Consider the following 22,386-nt stretch of genomic DNA (forward strand, 5'->3'; position numbering starts at 1 on the left):
GCTTCATGAGTCGTCTTTGCTGCAGAGTGAACTGTGATAAGTCTTGATAGACAGACACAGTGGCCCCACCAAATTCCAAGTTAGACTTTTTCCTGGCGCAGTTAAGCAATTGTTCCTTTGTTTCATACCTATGGAATCGGGTGATAATGTCCCGCGCTCTGTTTTCCTGCCGCTGACCCAGGGATCTATGTGCTCTGTCGATCTCAATCTTTACCCCTTCAGCGTCGGCCCCCAGCAAGCTGGCACACAGTGTCTGTACAATTTGAATAACATCCTCTGTTTCTCCACCCTCAGGAACTCCACGGAATCTCAGATTATTTCTCCTTCCCCTGTTTTCAAGATCATCAAGCTTATATGTTAGATCTATTTGTTTTTGATCTAAAGCTTGGAGATTGGTCTCGACTGAGTGTATGGATTCAGAGTGCTCATCCACCTTGGCTTCTACCTCCTCAACTCTGTTCCCCAGCTCACGAAGGTCAGAGCTCAACGACTCCATTCTTTCCAAAATCTCATCCCTCGATTTATTTATATCAGCTTGTATACCGCTTAGGATCTGGCGAAGTTCGCCTGAGATTCCTTTTTTAATATGCGGTTTCCGCGATTCCGCTAGTGAAAGCGCTGAGTCAGAGTCAGAAGGAGAGACCGGCGCCATTACCTCGTGGCGCTTCGCGGTTTTGGCCGGCCCGCCGTCAGCTGCCTTCTCCTGCACTTTAGCTCGCGCCGAAGTCGCTTTACTCATCTTAAATTCAATGAGGAGCAGCGGAGAACACTGCAGGCCGATCCAAACAGGTTGGTGATAGCTTTTTATAGCTTTTGTAGTTGTCGAGGAACGGGAGCTAGAACACTAGGCAGCCATCAGCTTCGGTGACGTCACTTCCTCGCCACGACCCCAGGTATGACTTTTAAATTTTGGAGGGGGGGGCCCTGGTGCTCGAGTGGGGGCGGGCGGCCTGGTGCTGTGTGGGAGGGAGGGAGGCCTGATGCTGGGTGGGAGGCCTGATACCTGATGTTGGGAGGGTGGGATGGGTGGGATGCTTGGTGGGAGGGATGCCTGATGCCTGGTGGGAGGGAGGGATGCCTGGTGTTGGGTGGGTGGGAGGGATGCCTGATGGGAGGGAGGGAGGGTGGCCTGGTGCTGGGTGGGTGGGATGCCTGGTGCTTGGTGGAAGGGAGGCCTGATGCCTGGTGGGAGGGAGGGATGCCTGGTGGGAGGGAGGGATGCCTGGTGCTGGGTGGGAGAGAGGGAAGCAAGCCCTGGAAATATACCTCAGTTTTATATATATAAAACGTCAATACCAGGAACAAGCCTGTTCTGCGTCTCTCCTCAGTTGGCAATTGTACACACGTTCCCTTCAGGAGAGACGCAGAACAGGCTTGTTCCTGGTATTCACGTTTTATTTATTTTTTTTTTTTTGAAGAGAGGAGGCCAAAGAAGCTTTCGTTGTAGCACATTTTCAACAGTGTACATTTTATACCATATCATCTGAGGTTGTTCGAGACCCCTGAGGCAGGCCTTTGGGCCAAAACAGGGCCATGTCGGGTCGTTTTTTTATATAATAAAGCATTTTTTGGTATCCTCATTCGTTTTCCTCACTTTTTTGTTTCATATCTCACGGTATCGTGAGGGTTTTCACCTCCTTTTTTTTGTTGTGGCCACAATTTGGTTACAGCATTGGGTGCAAATTTTTGTATGTGCCCCCCCCCCTTTAGGAAAACAGCATACTGAGCTTTATCACACCCCACTGGATTCTGTATAGGATGTCCAAAGTTAGATGTGTAATTTTGGGAGCAGATCACCAGATCCATGCATAAACTAATAAGCTAATTAGATTAAAAAAAAAAAAAAATTGGCACTAATTAGGAGTTAAGCACAGATCTGCCCTATGCCCTATTCTATAACGTGTGCCTAAATTTCATAGAGCACAGCTCTAAAGAGGGTATGGCCATGGGAGGGACATGGGCAGGTTATTCTATAACATGAAGTGCATGTTACAGAATGCCTGCATTTGCGCACTTAACTGCCATCAGTTGGGCAACAGCATTTATAACTACTACTACTATAAATGATTTCTATAGCGCTACCAGTCATACACAACGCTTCACAATTGAACATGAAGAAAAGACAGTCCCTGCTCAAAAAGAGCTTACAATCTAAATCAGGACAGACAGACAGGACAAATAAGGGATAAGGGTAGGACAGACAGGACACATAGGGAAAAGGGACTATTGAAGAGAGGAAGACAAGATAAGGTTACGAGCAGGTGACAAGTTAGGAATTAAAAGCAGCATCAAACAGGTAGGCCTTTAGCCCGGATTTGAAGGCGGCCAGGGATGGAGCTTGACGTAATGGCTCAGGAAGTCTATTCCAGGCATAAGGTGCGGCGAGATAAAAGGAACGGAGTCTGGAGTTAGCGTTGGAGGAGAGGGGTGCAATTAGGAGAGATTTGCCTAGTGAACGGAGTTCCTGGGAAAGAGTGTAAGGAGAGATAAGGGTGGAGAGGTAGTGAGGGGCAGCAGAGTGAATGCACTTATAGGTTACTAAGAGGAGCTTGAACTGTTAAGAAAACGGATAGGGAGCCAATGAAGTGACTTCAGAAGAGGGCTGATATGGGCATAGCGACTTTGGCGAAATATTAATCATGCAGCAGAATTTTGAACAGATCGAAGAGGAGAGAGATGGCTGAGTGGAAGACCTGTGAGAAGCAAGTTGCAGTAGTCCAAGCGAGAGGTGATGAGAGTGTGGATGAGGGTTCTGGTAGCATGCTCAGAAAGGAGAGGGCGAATTTTGGCGATATTATAGAGGAAGAAACGACAGGTTTTAGCAATCTGTTGCATATGTGCAGAGAAGGAGAGGGAGGAGTCGAAGATGACCCCAAGGTTACGAGCAGATGAGACAGGAAGAATGAGCGTGTTGTCGACCCTTTTTGGCATTTATAAATGCTTGTACCCAAAGTCAGGCATGAAAAACACACTCAGCTAGTATTCTATAAAGGTCACTACACACAGAGCACCCCTTAAGGAATATTAATTTAGTGTAGATCATCCTGGTGCCTAACCTTTGGCGCAATTTATTGGATCTACCCCCCTGTTTAAATCAGCCTCTAAGTATCTACCAGGGCAGGATACTCACACATTTCTAACTAAAAGCACAGACTGATAACTGTTCATAAACTGGTCTTGTGTTCATAAACCCCAACAGAAAATAAATGTTTGTAATACCTGACAAATTGCTTTCAATATTAAAAATATTTTAAAAGTTCCATATTCCACAAAAAGAAATTTAGATACATACTTACCAATATTACCAAAAATGATACCATTTTCTGTGGAAGCTACCTTAACATTTGCCTTAATGTTAGCAAAATCATGTGGAGCAAGAGTCAAAGGAGATGGCTTTTCCACAAGTTTCAAATCACCTGTTGTCATGGGGGAAAAAAAAATCAGTGATAATTTCTTACAGAGAAGAATGTATTCTATTCTCAAGATACATGGAGTAATAGACAGATTAAAAGTATCATGCTTTGAGCGGAGACTAACACTTACCTTTTAAGCTGTATGATGGCTTTTAATATTGCTGTATGGATCAGCTATTGTTAAAGTTACAACAAAAATAATTTGCTAGCAACCCTTTAACCTCTGAAGAGGATGATGTGGAGAGAGAGGGAGTGCTTATCTGTGATAGCTGCAATCAGATTTCAATTCAGAAGGTTCTCTTGAAAAAGGTTCAAAAACTCAGAACAGTCTTACATTTCTATACAACCAGGAAAAATGTGGAAAGGATCCCAACACCTTTGGCACGAGTGATACAAGAAAATCTACTTCAAAACTAATACTAATTTGTGTTCACTCTATTCCCTTCAGTACTCCAGATTTAGCCACTGAATACCAGCACCTTGCACACATATTAGGATGCAGTGAAGCTCATGATCCAAACAGTGTTACTAACTCTTCCAGTACAGGATACTGTACTCTGCAACAGAGCACTTCTCACCTAGCGTGGCCAGTTCCAGCGTGCAATTCTGCAAAGTGTCACTAGTCTGGTTTACCACAAGGACGTCCAGGACAATATCATACTGGTTGACATGAACATAAGCTTCTGCATAAACTGGGTCCGAGAAACCTGTCAACTGGGTAACCTGATGTAAAAATAAAAACAATTCTAATGAAATAACAGATCTCAAAAAAACTGCAGATGAACAATTCGGTACATATAATTTCCTATATATTTATTTTACAATTTCTCTGGGGGTCAATGTTCAGCCAGGCAAAATCAGACCCGAATATTCAATACCTGGTTATGTCCACAGGATCTTAGTCAAGATCGGGAGGCGGGGCTGGTGGTAGGGAGGCGGGGATAGTGCTGGGAAGACTTATACGGCCTGTGCCAGAGCCGGTGGTGGGAAGCGGGACTGGTGGTTGGGAGGCGGGGATAGTGTTGGGCAGACTTGTACGGTCTGTGCCAGAGCCGGTGGTTGGGAGGCGGGGCTGGTGGTTGGGAGGCGAGGATAGAGCTGGGCAGACTTATACGGTCTGTGCCAGAGCCAGTGGTTGGGAGGCGGGGATAATGCTGGGCAGACTTATACGGTCTGTGCCCTGAAGAGCACAGGTACAAATCAAAGTAGGGTATACACAAAAAGTAGCACATATGAGTTATCTTGTTGGGCAGACTGGATGGACCGCGCAGGTCTTTTTCTGCCGTTATCTACTATGTTACTATGTCCAAGCCCTGGCACTGAATATCCGGGTTGGCTGTGATACCCAGAAGTTCTGTGGGTATAGCCAGTATTCATTGCTGTACCTGCATAGCTAACAGGAATACTATTTACGTGGTTGTTAGTTATGCAGTGCACACCTAACTTCCAGGACCACCCCGACTCTACCCCCCTCATCTAGCCGGTTTTACTATGGCACCACCCGGTTAAGTACCGCTGAATTTCAGTAGATGGCCAGCTCAGTGAGGTTTAACTGAGCAAGAACTTGTCAGTTAGGCACTTTCTGAATATTGACCTCTCTTTTTTAAGTCCCACAACAAATAGCCCAGTAAAGATAACCCCCTGACAGGCTAGAAGAGAAGTCTCCTCTAATCATTCTTGAATCTAAAGAAGATAACTCCTGAGAAGGCCATCACCCTCGCCAACCTGACTCGAATGCAGCTTGGGCAGTGCCAGATCTGCTTTGAAGAAGAGATGCAATCAGAAGGCTATGTTGCTAAAACACTGACCAATTTCTCCCTTAATGACTACCTGATGACATCCCACGCATCGTGCTCTGGCAGAGACTAACACTGGGAAACAGGAGATGTCTGTGCAATTTACTTTAATTTCATTCAGTTATTTCCTGAACAACCATCCTTTACACTATTATTCCAGTTTCATTACAAATACTTAAAACCTTTACAGCTTGGCAATGCAAGATAAACAATTCCCAACATACTGAGTTCGATTTTATAAGAGGGCATTTACATGAGAATCCAAAAGGCACCTACTTTAAGCCTATTTCATAAAAAGGCAAAACAGGTGTCCATATGCCCCAGAAGACCAACACACATATTTACATCTGCTCTGAAGTTGGTCTATGTGAGTAGCATCACAATTTATAACATATGTGCGTATGTCACAACTCTGCCTCTGCTTCATCCAAACAACACCCCCAGGAACATTTACATACAAATTCATGTAAGTGTGCATAAATATACACACGACATTAAACCTTTTATTTTCTTATGAAATGTCCTTCCAAAACAAGTAGCGAACTATCTTTCAAGAAATTTAGATCTGGCTTAAAAACTCATTTTTGGATCAGATGGCCTCAGTTTTGGATACTGACCTGTTCTCAATCACAGTAGTGTTTATATATAAAGTCTTAATTATCCGACCTAAAAAACAATGGTAACCCCTCAAACAATGCAGAAACAAAGGAAGCAAAGCAGGGTCCCAGCTCACAACAGTGGTAAAAGTAAGGTCCTGGGTTCGGAAAACGGAAAGAGAAGTCGCGCAACATCACCAGGGGTCTGATAGATATGCAAAACTGTACTGTATATGTATGTGTATATATATATACATATATATATATATATATATATATATATACACACACACACACACACACACACAGTGCAATCCGCTTAAGTGCAAGGGTCTGGGACCAAATAAATGCATGCAGTTAACCAGAGCGTGCACCTAACCGTTGTGACGCAAAGAAGGTTGACATCTGATAAACATATGTACAGTACTGTTTATTATTATACATACAGTATACAGTCTCAGTTAACTGACATTAGGCTTTACTTGAAGTAATAAGTTATAGTACTCTGCACACTCTTGGGTCTGTGAGTTCCATAGACTATATCTGCCAGATGGTAAAAACTGTCATAGCACTGACATCCAGTGGCCTCCAGATAGGCCCGCATGGTGTTAAGACTCTCCAGCGCTCTTGCAAAAGTAACAGGAGGTTGTTGAATTTCATCAGCATGTGCCTCGCTGCTCATTTCTTCATCTGTTCCATCATCAGTCGTTGTTGCCTGCATGTAGGCGTATATCTCTTCATCAGTGCTGTCTTCAGCTGTTTGCAGATCGTAATCAACAGCTATGTAGCGATGGAACTTCTCTTCAGTAACACTGGCTGGTATGTCAATAACCTCTTCATCTGACACGTTTGCAACAGCTGCATCCCCCTCCACATCCTTAACAAAGCTTGCCCGCTTGTAGCAGTTCACAATGGTTGCCTGTGTAACATGATTCCAGGCTTCTTTCTGCATATGTAGGGAATCCAACAGTGATAGATTACGAGCCAGTTCAACAGCACGTTTATCCTTGCCAATCTGGTCATCCATAACGCTCATCAGACGACGTAGCACAAGAGCCCGATAATGTTGTTTGAAATTGGCTATTATGCCCTGATCCATAGGTTGGATCAGAGAGGTAGTGTTTGGTGGCAGGAAGACCACCTTGACATTAGACAGCCTGACATCAACACTGTGTGCAGCACAATTATCACAAAGCAACAAAATCTGACGCATTTGTGCCCGCATTCTAGTGTCTAACTTCTTTAGCCACTGCTTCCAAATTTCCCCAGTCATCCATGAATTTGCGTTAGCCTGGTATGACACAGGAAGTCGCTTAACATTCTTGAAACAACGGGGATGTTTGCTCTTTCCAATGACGAGTGGTTCCAACTTCTCACTCCCATCCATATTGCAGCAAAGGAGGATCGTCAGTCAGTCCTTCGACGTTTTACTTCCTGTAGTTTTGGCTTGTTTGAATGCTCGCCAGTAGAGACCGTTTTCGTCAGTATTGAAAATGTCACGAGGTGCAAACTCGTTCAAGATGGTAGGAAGAACTGAAACAACCCAATTTTCAGCATCAAAGTCATCAGCATCTTGTTTTTCACCATGCTGTTTCTTGAATTTTATGTTGTTCCTCTCCTTCCATCTTTCCAACCATCCAACAGTGGCTTTGAATTCGGTTAGTCCAAGACTTTCAGCTAACTGATTAGCTTTCTCCATAAGCAGTGGACCACTAACAGGAAACTGTCTGCTCCTGACTCAAGAAAACCACCGAAGAAGAGCATCTTCTACCTCCTCAGCTTTTCCCGCCCGTTTTTGTTTCCGCTGTGGATTTGTATTGTTTTGCCAGTCTTCCAGAAGCTGGTCTTTCTGCTTCAAGACACGTGAAATTTGACTGGGATTGACACCATATTCTTTAGCAATAGATGCTTAACTTTGTTTGTTTTCTAATTTTTTAAGAACTTCTATTTGTTCAGCCACTGTTAAAGTCTTACAGTTGCGCGACGATGACGACTCCAGTGTACACTCTAACAACATTCTTTTGCTTATTCTGCCTGTGGCAGTTAACCGAGATTTCAAATTTACCGCTCCTCTGTCACGCGCCAATAGGCTTCCATATTCTGTGCGCACGCTTATGTGGAGTCTTTCCTGGAGGTCTTAAACCATGCATATAAGCGAATCTTGTACTTATCAGTGCCCGATCGACTTAACGCCTCTGGAGGAAATCTCGCACCCATACTGATTTCATTCATTATAAATTCATGCTTTCCTCCTTCCAGTCCTCCCTATTCCTCGCCAAACAGGACTATTACACCCAACTGACTAATTCCCTCAGCTCTAACCCTCGTCGTCTCTTCGCCACCCTTAACTCCCCTCCTCAAAGTGCCTTCCGCTCCCACCCCCCCTCATTCTCTCCTCAATCACTGGCTGACTACTTCCGCGACAAGGTGCAGAAGATCAACCTCGAATTCACCACCAAGCCATCTCCTCCTCTTCACCCTATAACTCACTCCCTCATCCAACCAACCCAGGCCTTCTTCTCCTCTTTTCCTGATGTCACCGAAGAGGAAACCGCCCATCTTCTTTCCTCCTCGAAATGCACCACCTGTTCCTCTGACCCCATCCCCACCAATTTGCTTAACACCCTCTTTCCTACTGTCACCCCCACCCCCCCATCTGTCATATCCTCAACCTCTCTCTCTCTCCACTCAACTGTCCCTGACATCTTCAAGCATGCTGTAGTCACATCACTCCTCAAAAAACCATCACTTGACCCTACCTGTCCCTCAAACTACCACCCCATTTCCCTCCTACCCTTCCTCTCCAAGATACTTGAACGCGCCGTTCACAGCCGTTGCCTTGATTTTCTCTCCTCTTATGCCATCCTCGATCTGCTTCAATCCGGCTTTCGCCCCCTACACTCGACAGAAACAGCACTATCTAAAGTCTGCAATGACCTGTTCCTTGCCAAATCCAAAGGCCACTACTCCATCCTCATCCTCCTCGACCTATCTGCCGCTTTTGACACTGTCAATCACAATTTACTTCTTGCCACACTGTCCTCATTTGGGTTCCAGGGCTCTGTCCTCTCCTGGTTCTCCTCTTATCTCTCCCACCATACCTTCAGAGTACATTCTCATGGTTCTTCCTCCACCCCCATCCCGCTCTCTGTTAGAGTTCCTCAAGGATCTGTCCTCGGACCCCTTCTTTTTTCAATCTACACCTCCTCCCTGGGCTCCCTGATCTCATCTCATGGTTTCCAATATCATCTTTATGCCGACGACACCCAGCTTTCTCTCTCCACACCAGACATAACTGCGGAAACCCAGGCTAAAGTATCGGCCTGCTTATCCGACATTGCTGCCTGGATGTCCAACCGCCACCTGAAACTGAACATGGCCAAGACAGAGATTGTTTTCCCACCCAAATCCACTTCTCCTCTCCCTCCACTCTCTATCTCAGTTGATAACACCCTCATCCTCCCCGTCTCATCTGCCCGCAACCTCGGAGTCATCTTCGACTCCTCCCTCTCCTTCTCTGCGCATATCCAGCAGATAGCCAAGACCTGTCGCTTCTTCCTCTATAACATTAGCAAAATTCGCCCTTTTCTCTCTGAGCACACCACCCGAACTCTCATCCACTCTCTCATTTCCTCTCGCCTTGACTACTGCAACCTACTCCTCACTGGCCTCCCACTTAGCCATCTATCCTCCCTTCAGTTCAGAACTCTGCTGCACGTCTTATCTTCCGCCTGGACCGATGTACTCATATCACCCCTCTCCTCAAGTCACTTTACTGGCTTCCAATTAGGTACCGCATACAGTTTAAGCTTCTCCTACTAACCTACAAATGCACTCGATCTGCAGCCCCTCCTTACCTCTCTACCCTCATCTCCCCTTACGTTCCTACCCGTAACCTCTGCTCTCAAGACAAATCCCTCCTTTCGGTACCCTTCTCCAACACCGCCCTTTCTGCCTCGCCTCACCCCATGCTTGGAACAAACTCCCTGATCCCATACTACTACTACTACTATTTAGCATTTCTATAGCACTACAAGGCGTACGCAGCGCTGCACAAACATAGAAGAAAGACAGTCCCTGCTCAAAGAGCTTACAATCTAATAGACAAAAAATAAAGTAAGCAAATCAAATCAATTAATGTGAACGGGAAGGAAGAGAGGAGGGTAGGTGGAGGCGAGTGGTTACAAGTGGTTACGAGTCAAAAGCAATGTTAAAGAGGTGGGCTTTCAGTCTAGATTTAAAGGTGGCCAAGGATGGGGCAAGACGTAGGGGCTCAGGAAGTTTATTCCAGGCGTAGGGTGCAGCGAGACAGAAGGCGCGAAGTCTGGAGTTGGCAGAAGTGGAGAAGGGAACAGATAAGAAGGATTTATCCATGGAGCGGAGTGCACGGTAAGGGGTGTAGGGAAGGACGAGTGTGGAGAGATACTGGGGAGCAGCAGAGTGAGTACATTTATAGGTTAGTAGAAGAAGTTTGAACAGGATGCGAAAACGGATAGGGAGCCAGTGAGGGGTCTTGAGGAGAGGGGTAGTATGAGTAAAGCGACCCTGGCGGAAGACGAGATGGGCAGCAGAGTTTTGAACCGACTGGAGAGGGGAGAGGTGACCAAGTGGGAGGCCAGCAAGAAGCAGATTGCAGTAGTCTAAACGAGAGGTGACAAGGGTGTGGATGAGGGTTTTGGTAGAGTGCTCGGAAAGAAAGGGGCATCCGACATTCCTGCCACTCCCTCCCTTTCCCGAGCTGTTCTGCCATGGCTGCCTCTGCCCCAGCCCCTCCCCCCCCCCCCCCCCCCCCCCCCCCCGACTGGAAACTCCCACTGTTCTTGTAAAGAAAACAAACACCCTAGGCCTACCTTGCCCTGGTGGTCCAGTGGTGAGCTGGGGCAGGAACACTGTTGCTTGTCACGCCAGGCCCCCCTCCCTGCCCATCTTCAAATCCTTGCTCAAAGCCCACCTCTTCAATGTTGCCTTCGGCACCTAACCACTATACCTCTACTCAGGAAATCTAGACTGCCCCAACTTGACATTTCGTCCTTTAGATTGTAAGCTCCTTTGAGCAGGGACTATCCTTTTTTGTTAAACTGTACAGCGCTGCGTAACCCTAGTAGCGCTCTAGAAATGTTAAGAAGTAGTAGTAGTAGTAAATCACTTTGACCCATATGTCATGGTAGAAGTAGTATAGGAAGTTTTAATAAACTATAAAACGGCCACACTTTCTATTAAAGGCCTTTTCCACGCTATAAAACCTTCAAAAAATTACACCCATTGTCTTCCATTTTTATCTGCAACAAAGATGGACTCTAGGAACACCAACATGGTGGTAGTGTGGAAAGATAATAAAACCTGCTCCTCCAGATTTACTGCTTCAAACTCGTAGATCCACAGCTCCCACCATTAATATTCATGAAAAAAATTTTAGCATGTCACAATTAAAAGCAGCAGCTGATATGGGTGACTAGAGGAATAGGTTGGGAGAGATGGAAAGACTAGCTGATAAACAAAAAGGTAAATATGATGGGGAGGAGGAAGAATAGGAAAAATTGAAATGAGTGCTGGGCATGTAGGGTAAACACAGCTGGGAAGAGTGGATGAGGAGGAACATGGAGCAGGAAAGAGATAAAAGATGGGATGCGTTCTTCTTGGTAAAATAATGAGTGGAGAGGAACGGGTGGGCGTGAAGCGTCTGTTTACGCTTTCCAAAAATACTAGGACTAGGGAGCATGCGATGAAGCTACAATGTATTTCTTCACTCAATTTGTAATTCAACTCTGGAATTCGTAGCCAGAAAATGTGGTAAAGGCGGTTAGCTTAGCAGAGTTTAAAAAAGGTTTGGACGGCTTCCTAAAGGAAAAGTCCATAGACCATTATTAAATTGGACTTGGGGAAAATATTTCTGGGATAAGCAGCATAAAACGTTTTGTACTTTTGTTGGGATCTTGCCAGGTATTTGTGACCTTGATTGGCCACTGCTGGAAACAGGATGCTGGGCTTGATGGACCTTTGGTCTGTCCCAGTACGGCAATACTTATGTTCCAATGTCACTGCCATTTGAGTTATGAGCAAAACTCTCATTTACAAAATTTAAGGTTGGGCTTAAGACTCACGTATTCACCCAAGCTTTCGTGCCAGATCAGGATCTGCAGTGATCCTGTCTGGACCACATTGCTCACCTGTCTTCCTGCTGTGGACCTCTGCTGAAGAACCTTATATCTGTAACTGTGTTTCTCCTTAACGTTTCTATTTTGATTATGGTGTTCTTTTCCTATTTTCAATTAGCCTATAAACCACTTTGCTATGGCAACAATAAAGGCAGTACAGCAAGTCTTTAAACAATAAACAACAGTTATGGTGGTCAAGGGGGTGGTGGAGGGAATAAAGGGAGAGGGGTAGTTGTGTCGCTTGTATTCTGGTACTGTGAAGGAAGAACAGGATACTGTTACAGAATAAGAAGATCCATCAAGTGGATTGCTGTTCATAGGGGGTTGGATTGTGAAAGGGGAGAGGGGATGATTTCCATTAAAAAAAAAAAAAAGGAGTACGGTATTTGAATTATGTTTAGAGACAAAAATTGTTGACTTGTGAGTTTTAAACAAAAACAAAGAAAAAAATAAAATAAAAGAAGCATCCAACTTATGCAGCCTGCTCATAAGTACTGGCTCTAATGCTCCATTGTCCTGTACCATGCACACTCTATACACACGCTGTTAAATTGCTGTGAATTTCCCCCTACCTTGTTCAGTTTAGATGCAAGGGGATCAGCTGCTTCCTTTCTTTGTGTGGTACCCATTGCTGCAAGAAGGCTCAGCTGAAACTGGTCTTCCTTAGATGTCATTTCATTTTTAGCCGTCAGCTGCATAAATGAAATGGGATCATCCGCCTGCACAGTCACATTCCTTTTCTCAGACTCTTTCTGTTCAAGATAAAGAAGAGCTAATTAGGTCATGTGAAGTTTATCTTTAGCTAATAGATATTTTGTTTTCATTTAATTAACAAATTAGAGTTTGTGCACCTATGATTGTATTGCTATTTTTAGAGACTGCTGTACATTGAAGCTAATTGGCATTCACCCCAGAGCTGACTGCATACATGTTTCTAAGTTCACGGCTGTACAGTGTTAACATCCTGTTTTCATAAGAACCAATAAAATTGCTAATATCGTGGCTTGTAAAATGCCAAACAGTGAATTCTTGAGAGGATAAAGGGCAAGAATGCAATTAGAGGAATTCACCTAAGGTTTAGTGTGCAGTTACCAGAAAAACAATTAACTGTCTGAGCTAGAACATATGCAACATGAGATGCTAGTCTATGCACAGTGGGCATGTTGGTTAAGTGTTCCAAAAGGCAAAGTGCAAATCTATTTCACATATGAGGGAACATGCTAACAAGTTTACTCGGAGAGCTTTATAAGTAGTATGGCCCTTTACACAATGTAATATCCATCACGATCTGCCAAATATCTTTATTTGCATACTATGGGTTTGTTTTATTAAGCCCTCCTCCCCCTCCCCCATGACAGAGAGAGATCAAAACAGAAAGCCATGCGTTAAGGCCTCTCCACTCTTGTCTCTCCCTACGCCCCCCCTCGGGTACTCCGTTCTGTAGATAAAGCGAAAGCTACATACCTGTAGAAGGTATTCTCCGAGGACAGCAGGCTGATTGTTCTCACGATTGGGTGACGTCCATGGCAGCCCCCAGGAGCGGAAGATCTTCCTAGCAACAAAAGTTTGCTAGCTCTCGCATGATCCGTGCACATCGCGCATGCGCGACCGTCTTCCCGCCCGAACGCGAGCGTGCCCGCTAATCAGATAGAAAGCAAAAGACCAGGGAAGACAAATCCAAAGGGGAGGTGGGCGGGTATGTGAGAACAATCAGCCTGCTGTCATCGGAGAATACCTTCTACAGGTATGTAGCTTTCGCTTTCTCCGATGACAAGCAGGCTGCTTGTTCTCACGATTGGGGTATCCCTAGCCCCCAAGCTCACTCAAAACAACAAACATTGGTCAATTGGGACTCGCAACGACGAGAACATAACTGAGATTGACCTAACAACAACAACTAACTGAGAATGCAGCCTGGAACAGAATAAAAATGGGCCTAGAGGGGGTGGAGTTGGATTCTAAACCCCAAACAGATTCTGCAGCACCGTCTGCCCGAACTGACTGTCGTGTCGGGTATCCTGCTGTAGGCAGTAATGAGATGTGAAAGTGTGGACTGAACACCATGTCTCAGCCTTGCAAATCTCTTCAATAGTGGCTGACTTCAAGTGGGCCACTGACGCTGCCATGGCTCTAACACTATGAGCCGTGACCTGGTCCTCAAGAGTCAGCCCAGCTTGGGCATAAGTGAAGGAAATGCAATCTGCTAGCCAATTTGAGATGGTGCATTTCCCAACAGCCACTCCCCTTCTATTGGGGTCAAAAGAAACAAACAATTGGGCGAACTGTGTGGGCTTGTCCGCTCCAATTAGAAGGGCGGGCATGAGGACGGAGAAAGAATGTGGACAAGACAACTGACTGGTTAAGATGGAACTCCGACACCACCTTCGGCAAAAACTTAGGGTGAGTGCAGAGGACTACTCTGTTATGATGAAATTTAGTATAAGGAGCATGAGCTACCAAGGCTTGAAGCTCACTGACTCTACGAGCTGAAGTGACTGCCACCAAGAAAATGACCTTCCAGGTAAAGTACTTCAGATGGCAAGAATTCAGTGGCTCAAAAGGAGGTTTCACCAGCTGGGTGAGAACGACATTGAGATCCCATGACACAGTAGGAGGCTTGATAGGGGGCTTTGACAAAAGCAAACCTCTCATGAAGCGAACAACTAAAGGCTGTCCCGAGATAGGCTTACCCTCTACACGGTAATGAAAAGCACTAATTGCGCTAAGATGAACTCTTAAGACCAGCCTCAGACAAGTGCAGAAGGTATTCAAGCAGGTTCTGTGTAGGACAAGAACGAGGATCTAGGGCCTGGCTGTCACACCAGATGGCAAACCTCTTCCACTTGGAAGCATAACACCTCTTCGTGGAATCTTTCCTGGAAGCAAGCAAGACTCTGGAGATACCCTCAGAAAGACCCAAGGAGGCAAAGTCTACGCCCTCAACATCCAGGCCGTGAGAGCCAGGGACTGGAGGTTGGGATGCAGGAGCGCCCCCTCGTTCTGAGTTATGAGGGTTGGAAAACACTCCAATCTCCACGGTTCTTCAGAGGACAACTCCAGAAGAAGAGGGAACCAGATCTGTCGCGGCCAGAATGGAGCGATCAGAATCATGGTTCCACGGTCCTGCTTGAGTTTCAGCAAAGTCTTCCCTACCAAGGGTATTGGAGGATATGCATAAAGGAGGCCCTTCCTCCAATGCAGGAGAAAGGCATCCAATGCTAGTCTGCCGTGGGCCTGAAGTCTGGAACAGAACTGAGGGACCTTGTGATTGGTCTGCGCGGCAAAAAGATCTACCAAGGGGGCGCCTCACACTTGAAAGATCTTGCGAACGACTATCAAGTTGAGAGACCACTCGTGAGGTTGCATTATCCTGCTCAATCTGTTGGCCAGACTGTTGTTTACGCCAGCCAAGTACGTGGCTTGAAGAAACATGCCATGACGGCGAGCCCAAAGCCACATCCTGACGGCTTCCTGACACAGGGGGCGAGATCCGGTGCCCCCTGCTTGTTGATGTAATACATGACAACCTGATTGTCTATCTGAATTTGGATAATTTGGTTGGATAGCCGATCTCTGAAAGCCTTTAGCGCGTTCCAGACCGCTCGTAACTCCAGGAGGTTGATCTGAAAACCTGTCTCCTGAAGGGACCAACATCCCTAGCTGTAAAGCCCATCGACATGAGCTCCCCACCCCAGGAGAGACGCATCCGTAGTCAGCACTTTTTGCGGCTGAGGAATTTGAAAAAAACATCCCAAGGTCAAATTGGAGCAAATCGTCCACCAATGAAGGGATTGGAGAAAAACTATGGACAACTGAATCACGTCTTCCAGATCCCCCGCAGCTTGAAACCACTGGGAAGCTAGGGTCCATTGAGCTGATCTCTACTACTACTACTACTACTTAGCATTTCTATAGCGCTGCCAGGGTTACGCAGCGCTGTACAAGTTTAAACACGGGGAGGGACAGTCCCTGCTCGAGAGAGCTTACAATCTAACGGTAATAGACTACGCAGTCAGTGTAGGTAACAGGAATGGGGAAGGTGGTTAGGCGCCAAAAGCAAGGGAGAAGAGATGGGCCTTGAGTAAGGACTTGAAGATGGGCAGGGAGGGCGCATGGCGTATGGGCTCAGGAAGTCTGTTCCAGGCATAAGGTGCTGCGAGGCAGAAGGGGCGGAGTCTGGAGTTAGCGGTGGTGGAGAAGGGTACAGATAGGAGTGATTTGTCCTGAGAGCGGAGGTTACGGGTGGGAACATACGGGGAGAGGAGGGTAGAGAGGTAATGGGGGGCAGCAGATTGAGTGCACTTGAAGGTCAATAGAAGAAGCTTGAACTGTATACGGTAGTGGATTGGGAGCCAGTGAAGCGACTTGAGGAGGGGGGTGATATGAGAGTATCGGTTCATGCGGTAGATAAGACGTGCGGCGGAATTTTGGACAGATTGAAGGGGGGATAGGTGGCTAAGCGGGAGGCCAGCGAGGAGAAGGTTGCAATAGTCAAGACGAGAGGTAACGAGTGAGTGGACGAGGGTGCGGGTGGTCTGTTCAGAGAGGAAGGGGCGAATTTTGCTAATATTATAGAGGAAGAAGCGACAGGTCTTAGCTGTCTGTTGGATATGGGCAGAGAAGGAGAGGGAGGAATCGAAGATGACTCCGAGATTGCGTGCTGAAGAGACGGGGAGGATGAGGGTGTTGTCAACAGAGACGGAAAGTGGGGGAAGAGGAGAAGAGGGTTTGGGTGGAAAGATAAGGAGCTCAGTCTTTGCCATGTTCAGTTTCAGATGCCGGTTGGACATCCAGGCAGCGATGTCGGAAAGGCAGGCTGAAACTTTGGCCTGGGTTTCAACTGTGATGTCGGGAGTGGAGAGGTAAAGCTGGGTGTCATCGGCATAGAGATGGTACTGGAAACCATGACATGAGATCAACGAGCCAAGGGAAGAGGTGTATATCGAGAAGAGAAGCGGTCCAAGGACAGATCCTTGGGGAACCCCAACAGAGAGCGGGATGGGGGTGGAAGAGGAGCCATTAGAAGATACTCTGAAGGTGCGTTGGGAAAGATACGAGGAGAACCAGGAGAGGACGGAGCCCTGGAACCCAAATGAGGACAGTGTGTCAAGAAGTAAATTATGATTGACGGTGTCAAAGGCGGCGGATAGGTCGAGGAGGATGAGGATGGAGTAATGGCCTTTGGATTTGGCGAGGAACAGGTCATTGCAGACTTTAGAGAGTGCTGTTTCTGTCGAGTGTAGTGGGCGAAAGCCAGATTGAAGCGGGTCGAGGACAGCCTGAGAGGAGAGGAAGTCAAAGCAACGGCTGTGGACAGCACGCTCAAGTAGTTTGGAGAGGAAGGGTAGAAGAGAAATGGGGCGGTAGTTGGAGGGACAGGTTGGGTCAAGTGATGGTTTTTTGAGAAGTGGTGTGACTACTGCGTGCTTGAAGGTGTCAGGGACAGTAGCAGTGGAGAGAGAGAGGTTGAGGATGTGACAGATTGAGGGGATAACTGTAGGAGAGATGTTGGTAAGCAGATTGGTGGGAATGGGATCCGAGGAACAGGTGGTGCACTTGGAGGAAGAAAGAAGGCGAGCAGTTTCCTCTTCGGTGATCTCAGGGAAGGAGGAAAAGGAGGCCGGGTTAGGTTGGTTGAGGGAGTGGGTTAAGAAGTCACAGGGAGGAGAAGGCTTGGAAGTGAATTCAAGGTTGATCTTCTGCACTTTATCGCGGAAGTGGTCAGCTAGTGATTGAGGAGAGAGTGAGGGAGGGGTGGGAGCGGAGGGTACTTTAAGTAGGGAGTTGAGGGTGGCAAAGAGGCGACGAGGGTTGGAGCCAAGAGAATTGGTTAATTGAGAATAATATTGGTTAATAATATTGGTTAATTGAGAATAATATTCCTGTTTGGCAAGAGAATTGGTTAATTGAGAATAATATTCCTGTTTGGCAAGGAATAGGGAGGATTGGAAGGAGGATAGCATGAATTTGTAATGGGTGAAGTCTGATAGGGTGCGTAGACGGGCCATGGGAGTCACGTGAACTGTGGAGGCCATGTGGCCGAGCAATCTCAACATCTGCCGAGCTGTGAGACGTTCGTACCCATGAGACCAAGGACAACAGATTGTCTGTCCTGGCCTCGGGAAGGTAGGCATGACCAGTCTGGGAGTCCAGCAGAGCTCCTATGAATTCTAGTCTTTGGACTGGGAGAAGGTGGGACTTTGGATAATTTATCACAAACCCTAGTAGCTCCAGGAGTTGAATAGTCACCTACATGGACTGTAGCTCCTGCCTCCGAGGTGTTCTTTACCAGCCAATTATCGAGATAAGGGAACACATGCACTCCCAATCTGCATAAAGACGCCGCCACTACCGCCAGGCATTTCGTGAACACTCTGGGTGCAGAGGCGAGACCAAATGGAAGCACACAGTACTGAAAGTGACGTGTCCCCAGACGGAATCGAAGATACTGTCTGTGAGCTGGCAGTATCGGGATGCGAGTATAAGCATCTTTTAAGTCCAGAGCGCATAGCCAATCGTTTTTCTGAATCATGGGAAGAAGGGTGCCCAGGGAAAGCATCCTGAACTTCTCTCGGACCAGATATTTGTTCAGGGCCCTTAGGTCTAGGATGGGATGCATCCCCCGTTTTCTTTTCCACAAGAAAGTACCTGGAATAGAATCCCAGCCCTTCCTGCCCCGGTGGCACAGGCTCGACCGCATTGGCACTGAGAAGGGCGGAGAGTTCCTCTGAAAGTACCTGCTTGTGCTGGAAGCTGAAAGACTGAGCACCCGGAGGACAATTTGGAGGTTTGGAGGCCAAATTGAGGGCGTATCCTAGCCAGACTATTTGGAGAACCCACCGGTCGGAGGTTATAAGAGGCCACCTTTGGTGAAAAAACTTTAACCTCCCTCCAACCGGCAGATCGTCCAGCACAAACACTTTTATCTCGGCTATGCTCTTCTGGAGCCAGTCAAAAGCCCGTCCCTTGCTTTTGCTGGGGAGCTGCAGGGGCTTGAGGAGGCGCACGCTGTTGATGTGAACGAGCGCGGGGGCTTAGCCTGAGCAGGCTGGCAGGTAGGTGGATTGTACCTACGCTTACTATAAGCGTAAGGAGCATTCCTCCTTCCCCCATAAAAACGTCTACCTGTTGAGGTAGGTGCTGAAGGCATCTGGTGGGAGAGCTTGTCGAATGCGGTGTCCCGCTGGTGGAGCTGTTCTACCACCTGTTCGACACGCTCACCAAAAATATTATCCCCCTGGCAAGGAGCATCCGCAATCCGCTGCTGGACCCTATTCACCAGGTCAGAGGCATGCAGCCATGAGAGTCTGCGCATCACTATACCCTGAGCAGCGGCCCTGGACACTACATCAGAAGTATCGTAGGCACCCCTGGACAGGAATTTCCTACACGCCTTCAGCTGCCTGACCACCTCCTGAAAAGGCTTGGCCTGCTCCGACAGGAGCTTATCGACCAAGTCCGCCAGCTGCCGCACATTGTTCCGCATGTGGATGCTCGTGTAGAGCTGGTACGACTGGATCTTGGACACGAGCATAGCAGAATGGTAGGCCTTCCTCCCAAAAGAGTCTAGAGTCTTAGATTCACGCCCCGGGGGCGCCAAGGCTTAATCTCTACTACTCTTGGCTTTCCTTGGCTTTCTTGAGAGCCGAGTCCACAACTCCAGAGTCATGAGGCAACTGGGTCCTCATCAACTCCAGATCCCCATGGACTCGATACTGGGCCTCAACCTTCTTGGGAATGTGGGGGTTACTTAACGGTTTCACCCAGTTCACCATCAATGTCTGCTTGAGGACATTATGAAGGGGAACAGTGGACGATTCCTTAGGTGGTGAAGGATAGTCCAGGACCTCGAACATCTCAGCCCTGGGCTCGTCCTCAGTAACCACTGGGAAGGGAATGGCCGTAGACATTTCCCGGACAAAGGAGGAGAAAGACAGACTCTCGGGGGGAGAAAGCTTTCTCTCGGAGTGGGATTGGAAGGAAGACCACAAGACTCCTCGTCAGAGAAATACCTAGTGTCCTCCTCCGCCTTCCATGAGGCCTCACCGTCGGTATTGAACACAAGTTCATAAACTTCAGTCCGAAGCCGAGCCCATCTCGACGCCGAGGAACCCGGTCCTCTATGGCGGTGCCAAGAAGAAGACTCCCGCACCGGCGGAGATGAAGCTCCCTCCAGTGACGTCGGCGGGGAGTCCTCCTGGGTGGCAGCAGACGCCGATGCTGCAATCGGTACTGGCGTCGCAGTCCGCACCACAGGCGAAGAGCCAACTGCCACATCTCTCGACGGTACCGGTACCGGAGCAGAAGGTTGCGGCAGCCCTTCCAGAATCTCTGGAAGTATGGCTCTGAGGCGCTCGTCCAGAGTGGCTGTCGAGCAAGGCAGTGGGGCCAGTACCGGTGACGAACTGAGAACCTGCCTGGAGCGCGGAGGCGGTACCGGGCTGTCCGGAGCAGAGCGCATCGACACCTCTTGTATGGAGGGTGAGCGGTCCTCCCAGCGTCGACACTTCACGGGTACCGAATCCTTCAGTGTCCTGGAGCTCTCAGTATCATGACGGGAAGGTGACCGATGACGGTGCTTCTTCGCCTTCGCGCGAAGCACAGTACCTGTTACTGACGAGGACAACGTCGAATCCAGACGTCTCCTCGGGGCCGGGTCCAAAGGTGGTTGGTCCTGGGGGGCCTGCACTGCAGGAGCCCTCGAGGCAGGTGGAGACCCACTCGATGGTTCACTGCTACCAGCGTGGGACCTTGATGCTCCCTCCGATGCCGACATCGATACCGGCAATGACCTCGGTAGCGCTGGCTCCGATGACGTTGAAAGACCAGACGAGGCTCCGAACAGGATGTTCCACTGAGCCAATCTCGCTGCCTGGGTCCTCTTCTTGAGCTGGAGGCACAAAGTACAGGCGTTAGGGCAATGACCAGCCCCGAGACACTGAAGGCACGAAACGTGCTTATCAGTGAGCGAGATCATTCGATTGCACTGCGTGCACTTCTTGAAGCCGCTGGCAGGCTTCGAGGACATGGGCGGAAAAATCGCACCGGCGAAGTCAAAAGTGGATGCCGGAAAAAGGGCACCAAAAAAGGGGGAAAACCTGTACGAGCGGCGAAAAAAGCCGCTAATGCAAGAAAAAAAGAAACTTACGGGAAAAAGTTCTAAAACGAAGGGAAACTTTTTTTTTTTTTTTAAATTTTGAAACAGGAACACACGAAGAAGATGCCGAAAAGGCATGAAAACCGCGCGAAGAACGCGACGGGGGCCTCTCTGTGGGAGAGAACAAATGCGTCCGTTCTGACCGCGGAAAAAGAGACTAGCGAGCACGCTTGCATTCGGGCGGGAAGATGGTCGCGCATGCGCGATGCGCACGGATCACGCGAAAGCTAGCAAACTTTTGTTGCTAGGAAGATCTTCCGCTCCTGGGGGCTGCCGTGGACGTCACCCAATCGTGAGAACAAGCAGCCTGCTTGTCCTTGGAGAAATTTCTCTTATCTGTCCCCTTCTCCTCTACTGCTAATTCCAGATCTGTTCCTTTTATCTTGCTGCTCCTCACGCCTGGAATAGACTGCCCGAGTCTGTACGTCTAGCCCCGTCTCTGGCCGTTTTCAAGTCCAAACTTAAAGCCCACCTCTTTACCACTGCTTTTGACTCCTAACCACTACTCACTTGCCCTGTCCTTTTATCCTCACCTCTTTATGCCCTTACCCTTATTGTTCTGTCTGTTTACCTGTCTTATCTAGATTGTAAGCTCTTTGATGTCGAAGCAGACACCCTTGGTACCAACGTCAATGACGACGTCGAAGGACTGGACCAAGCCCCAAAAAGTTTCTCTCGTTGGGCTTCTCGAGCTACTTGGGTCTGTTTCTTCATACAAAGACACAGATTACAAGCAGCTGAGCTGTGGTCGGGCCCAAGGCACTGGATACACCAGGAATGGGTATAAGTACCTGAGATGGTCCGGTTGCACCGGGTACAACATTTGAAGCCGCTGGGTGTCTTCGATGACATGGAAGGAAAAACAACCTCGGTGAAATCAAAAGACGTGACTGTGCCAAGATGAAAAGGGCACAAAAAGGGGAAGAAACCCGAACAAGTGGCCTAAAAACCGGCCGCGTCAAAAACAAAGAAAACTTAAAAATTAGGAGAAAAGACTAAGGTGTGAAACTAAAAGGATTATAACTTTGGGGGTTTTTTGAAATAAGCCAATGATTAGAGGCGAAAAAACTCTCAACAACGAAAACTCCTTTCCCGTGCCTCAATGAGGCGCATAGGAGGAACCTACTGCACCTCGTCGTGGAAAAAGAAAAACTGAGGTATGTGCTCGCGCAGCAGGCAGTAAGTCAGTCCGTGAATGCGTGGTGTGCACACGCCAGAACTCTGGCAAAACCTTTTTTGTTTTTGCTATTGCAAAATGCCAATTCCCGG

General features: G+C 47.7%; 1 protein-coding gene across 3 annotated transcripts in view; it reads right to left on the reverse strand.

Moving 5' to 3' along the window:
* COPB1 (coatomer protein complex subunit beta 1) overlaps positions 1–22,386 on the reverse strand; it is a 152,273-nt gene that overhangs the window by 14,548 nt on the left and 115,339 nt on the right. For all 3 annotated transcript variants that reach the window (XM_030201038.1, XM_030201040.1, XM_030201039.1), the window contains exons 16-18: positions 12,533–12,712; positions 3,992–4,136; positions 3,297–3,416 (exon numbers count right to left, since the gene is read on the reverse strand). In XM_030201038.1, coding sequence (XP_030056898.1) covers positions 3,297–3,416; positions 3,992–4,136; positions 12,533–12,712 — 445 coding nt within the window. The remainder of the gene's footprint in view (positions 1–3,296; positions 3,417–3,991; positions 4,137–12,532; positions 12,713–22,386) is intronic.

Source organism: Microcaecilia unicolor, chromosome 4, assembly GCF_901765095.1.
Source record: "Microcaecilia unicolor chromosome 4, aMicUni1.1, whole genome shotgun sequence".
In the NCBI taxonomy this organism is placed as follows: Eukaryota; Metazoa; Chordata; class Amphibia; order Gymnophiona; family Siphonopidae; genus Microcaecilia; species Microcaecilia unicolor.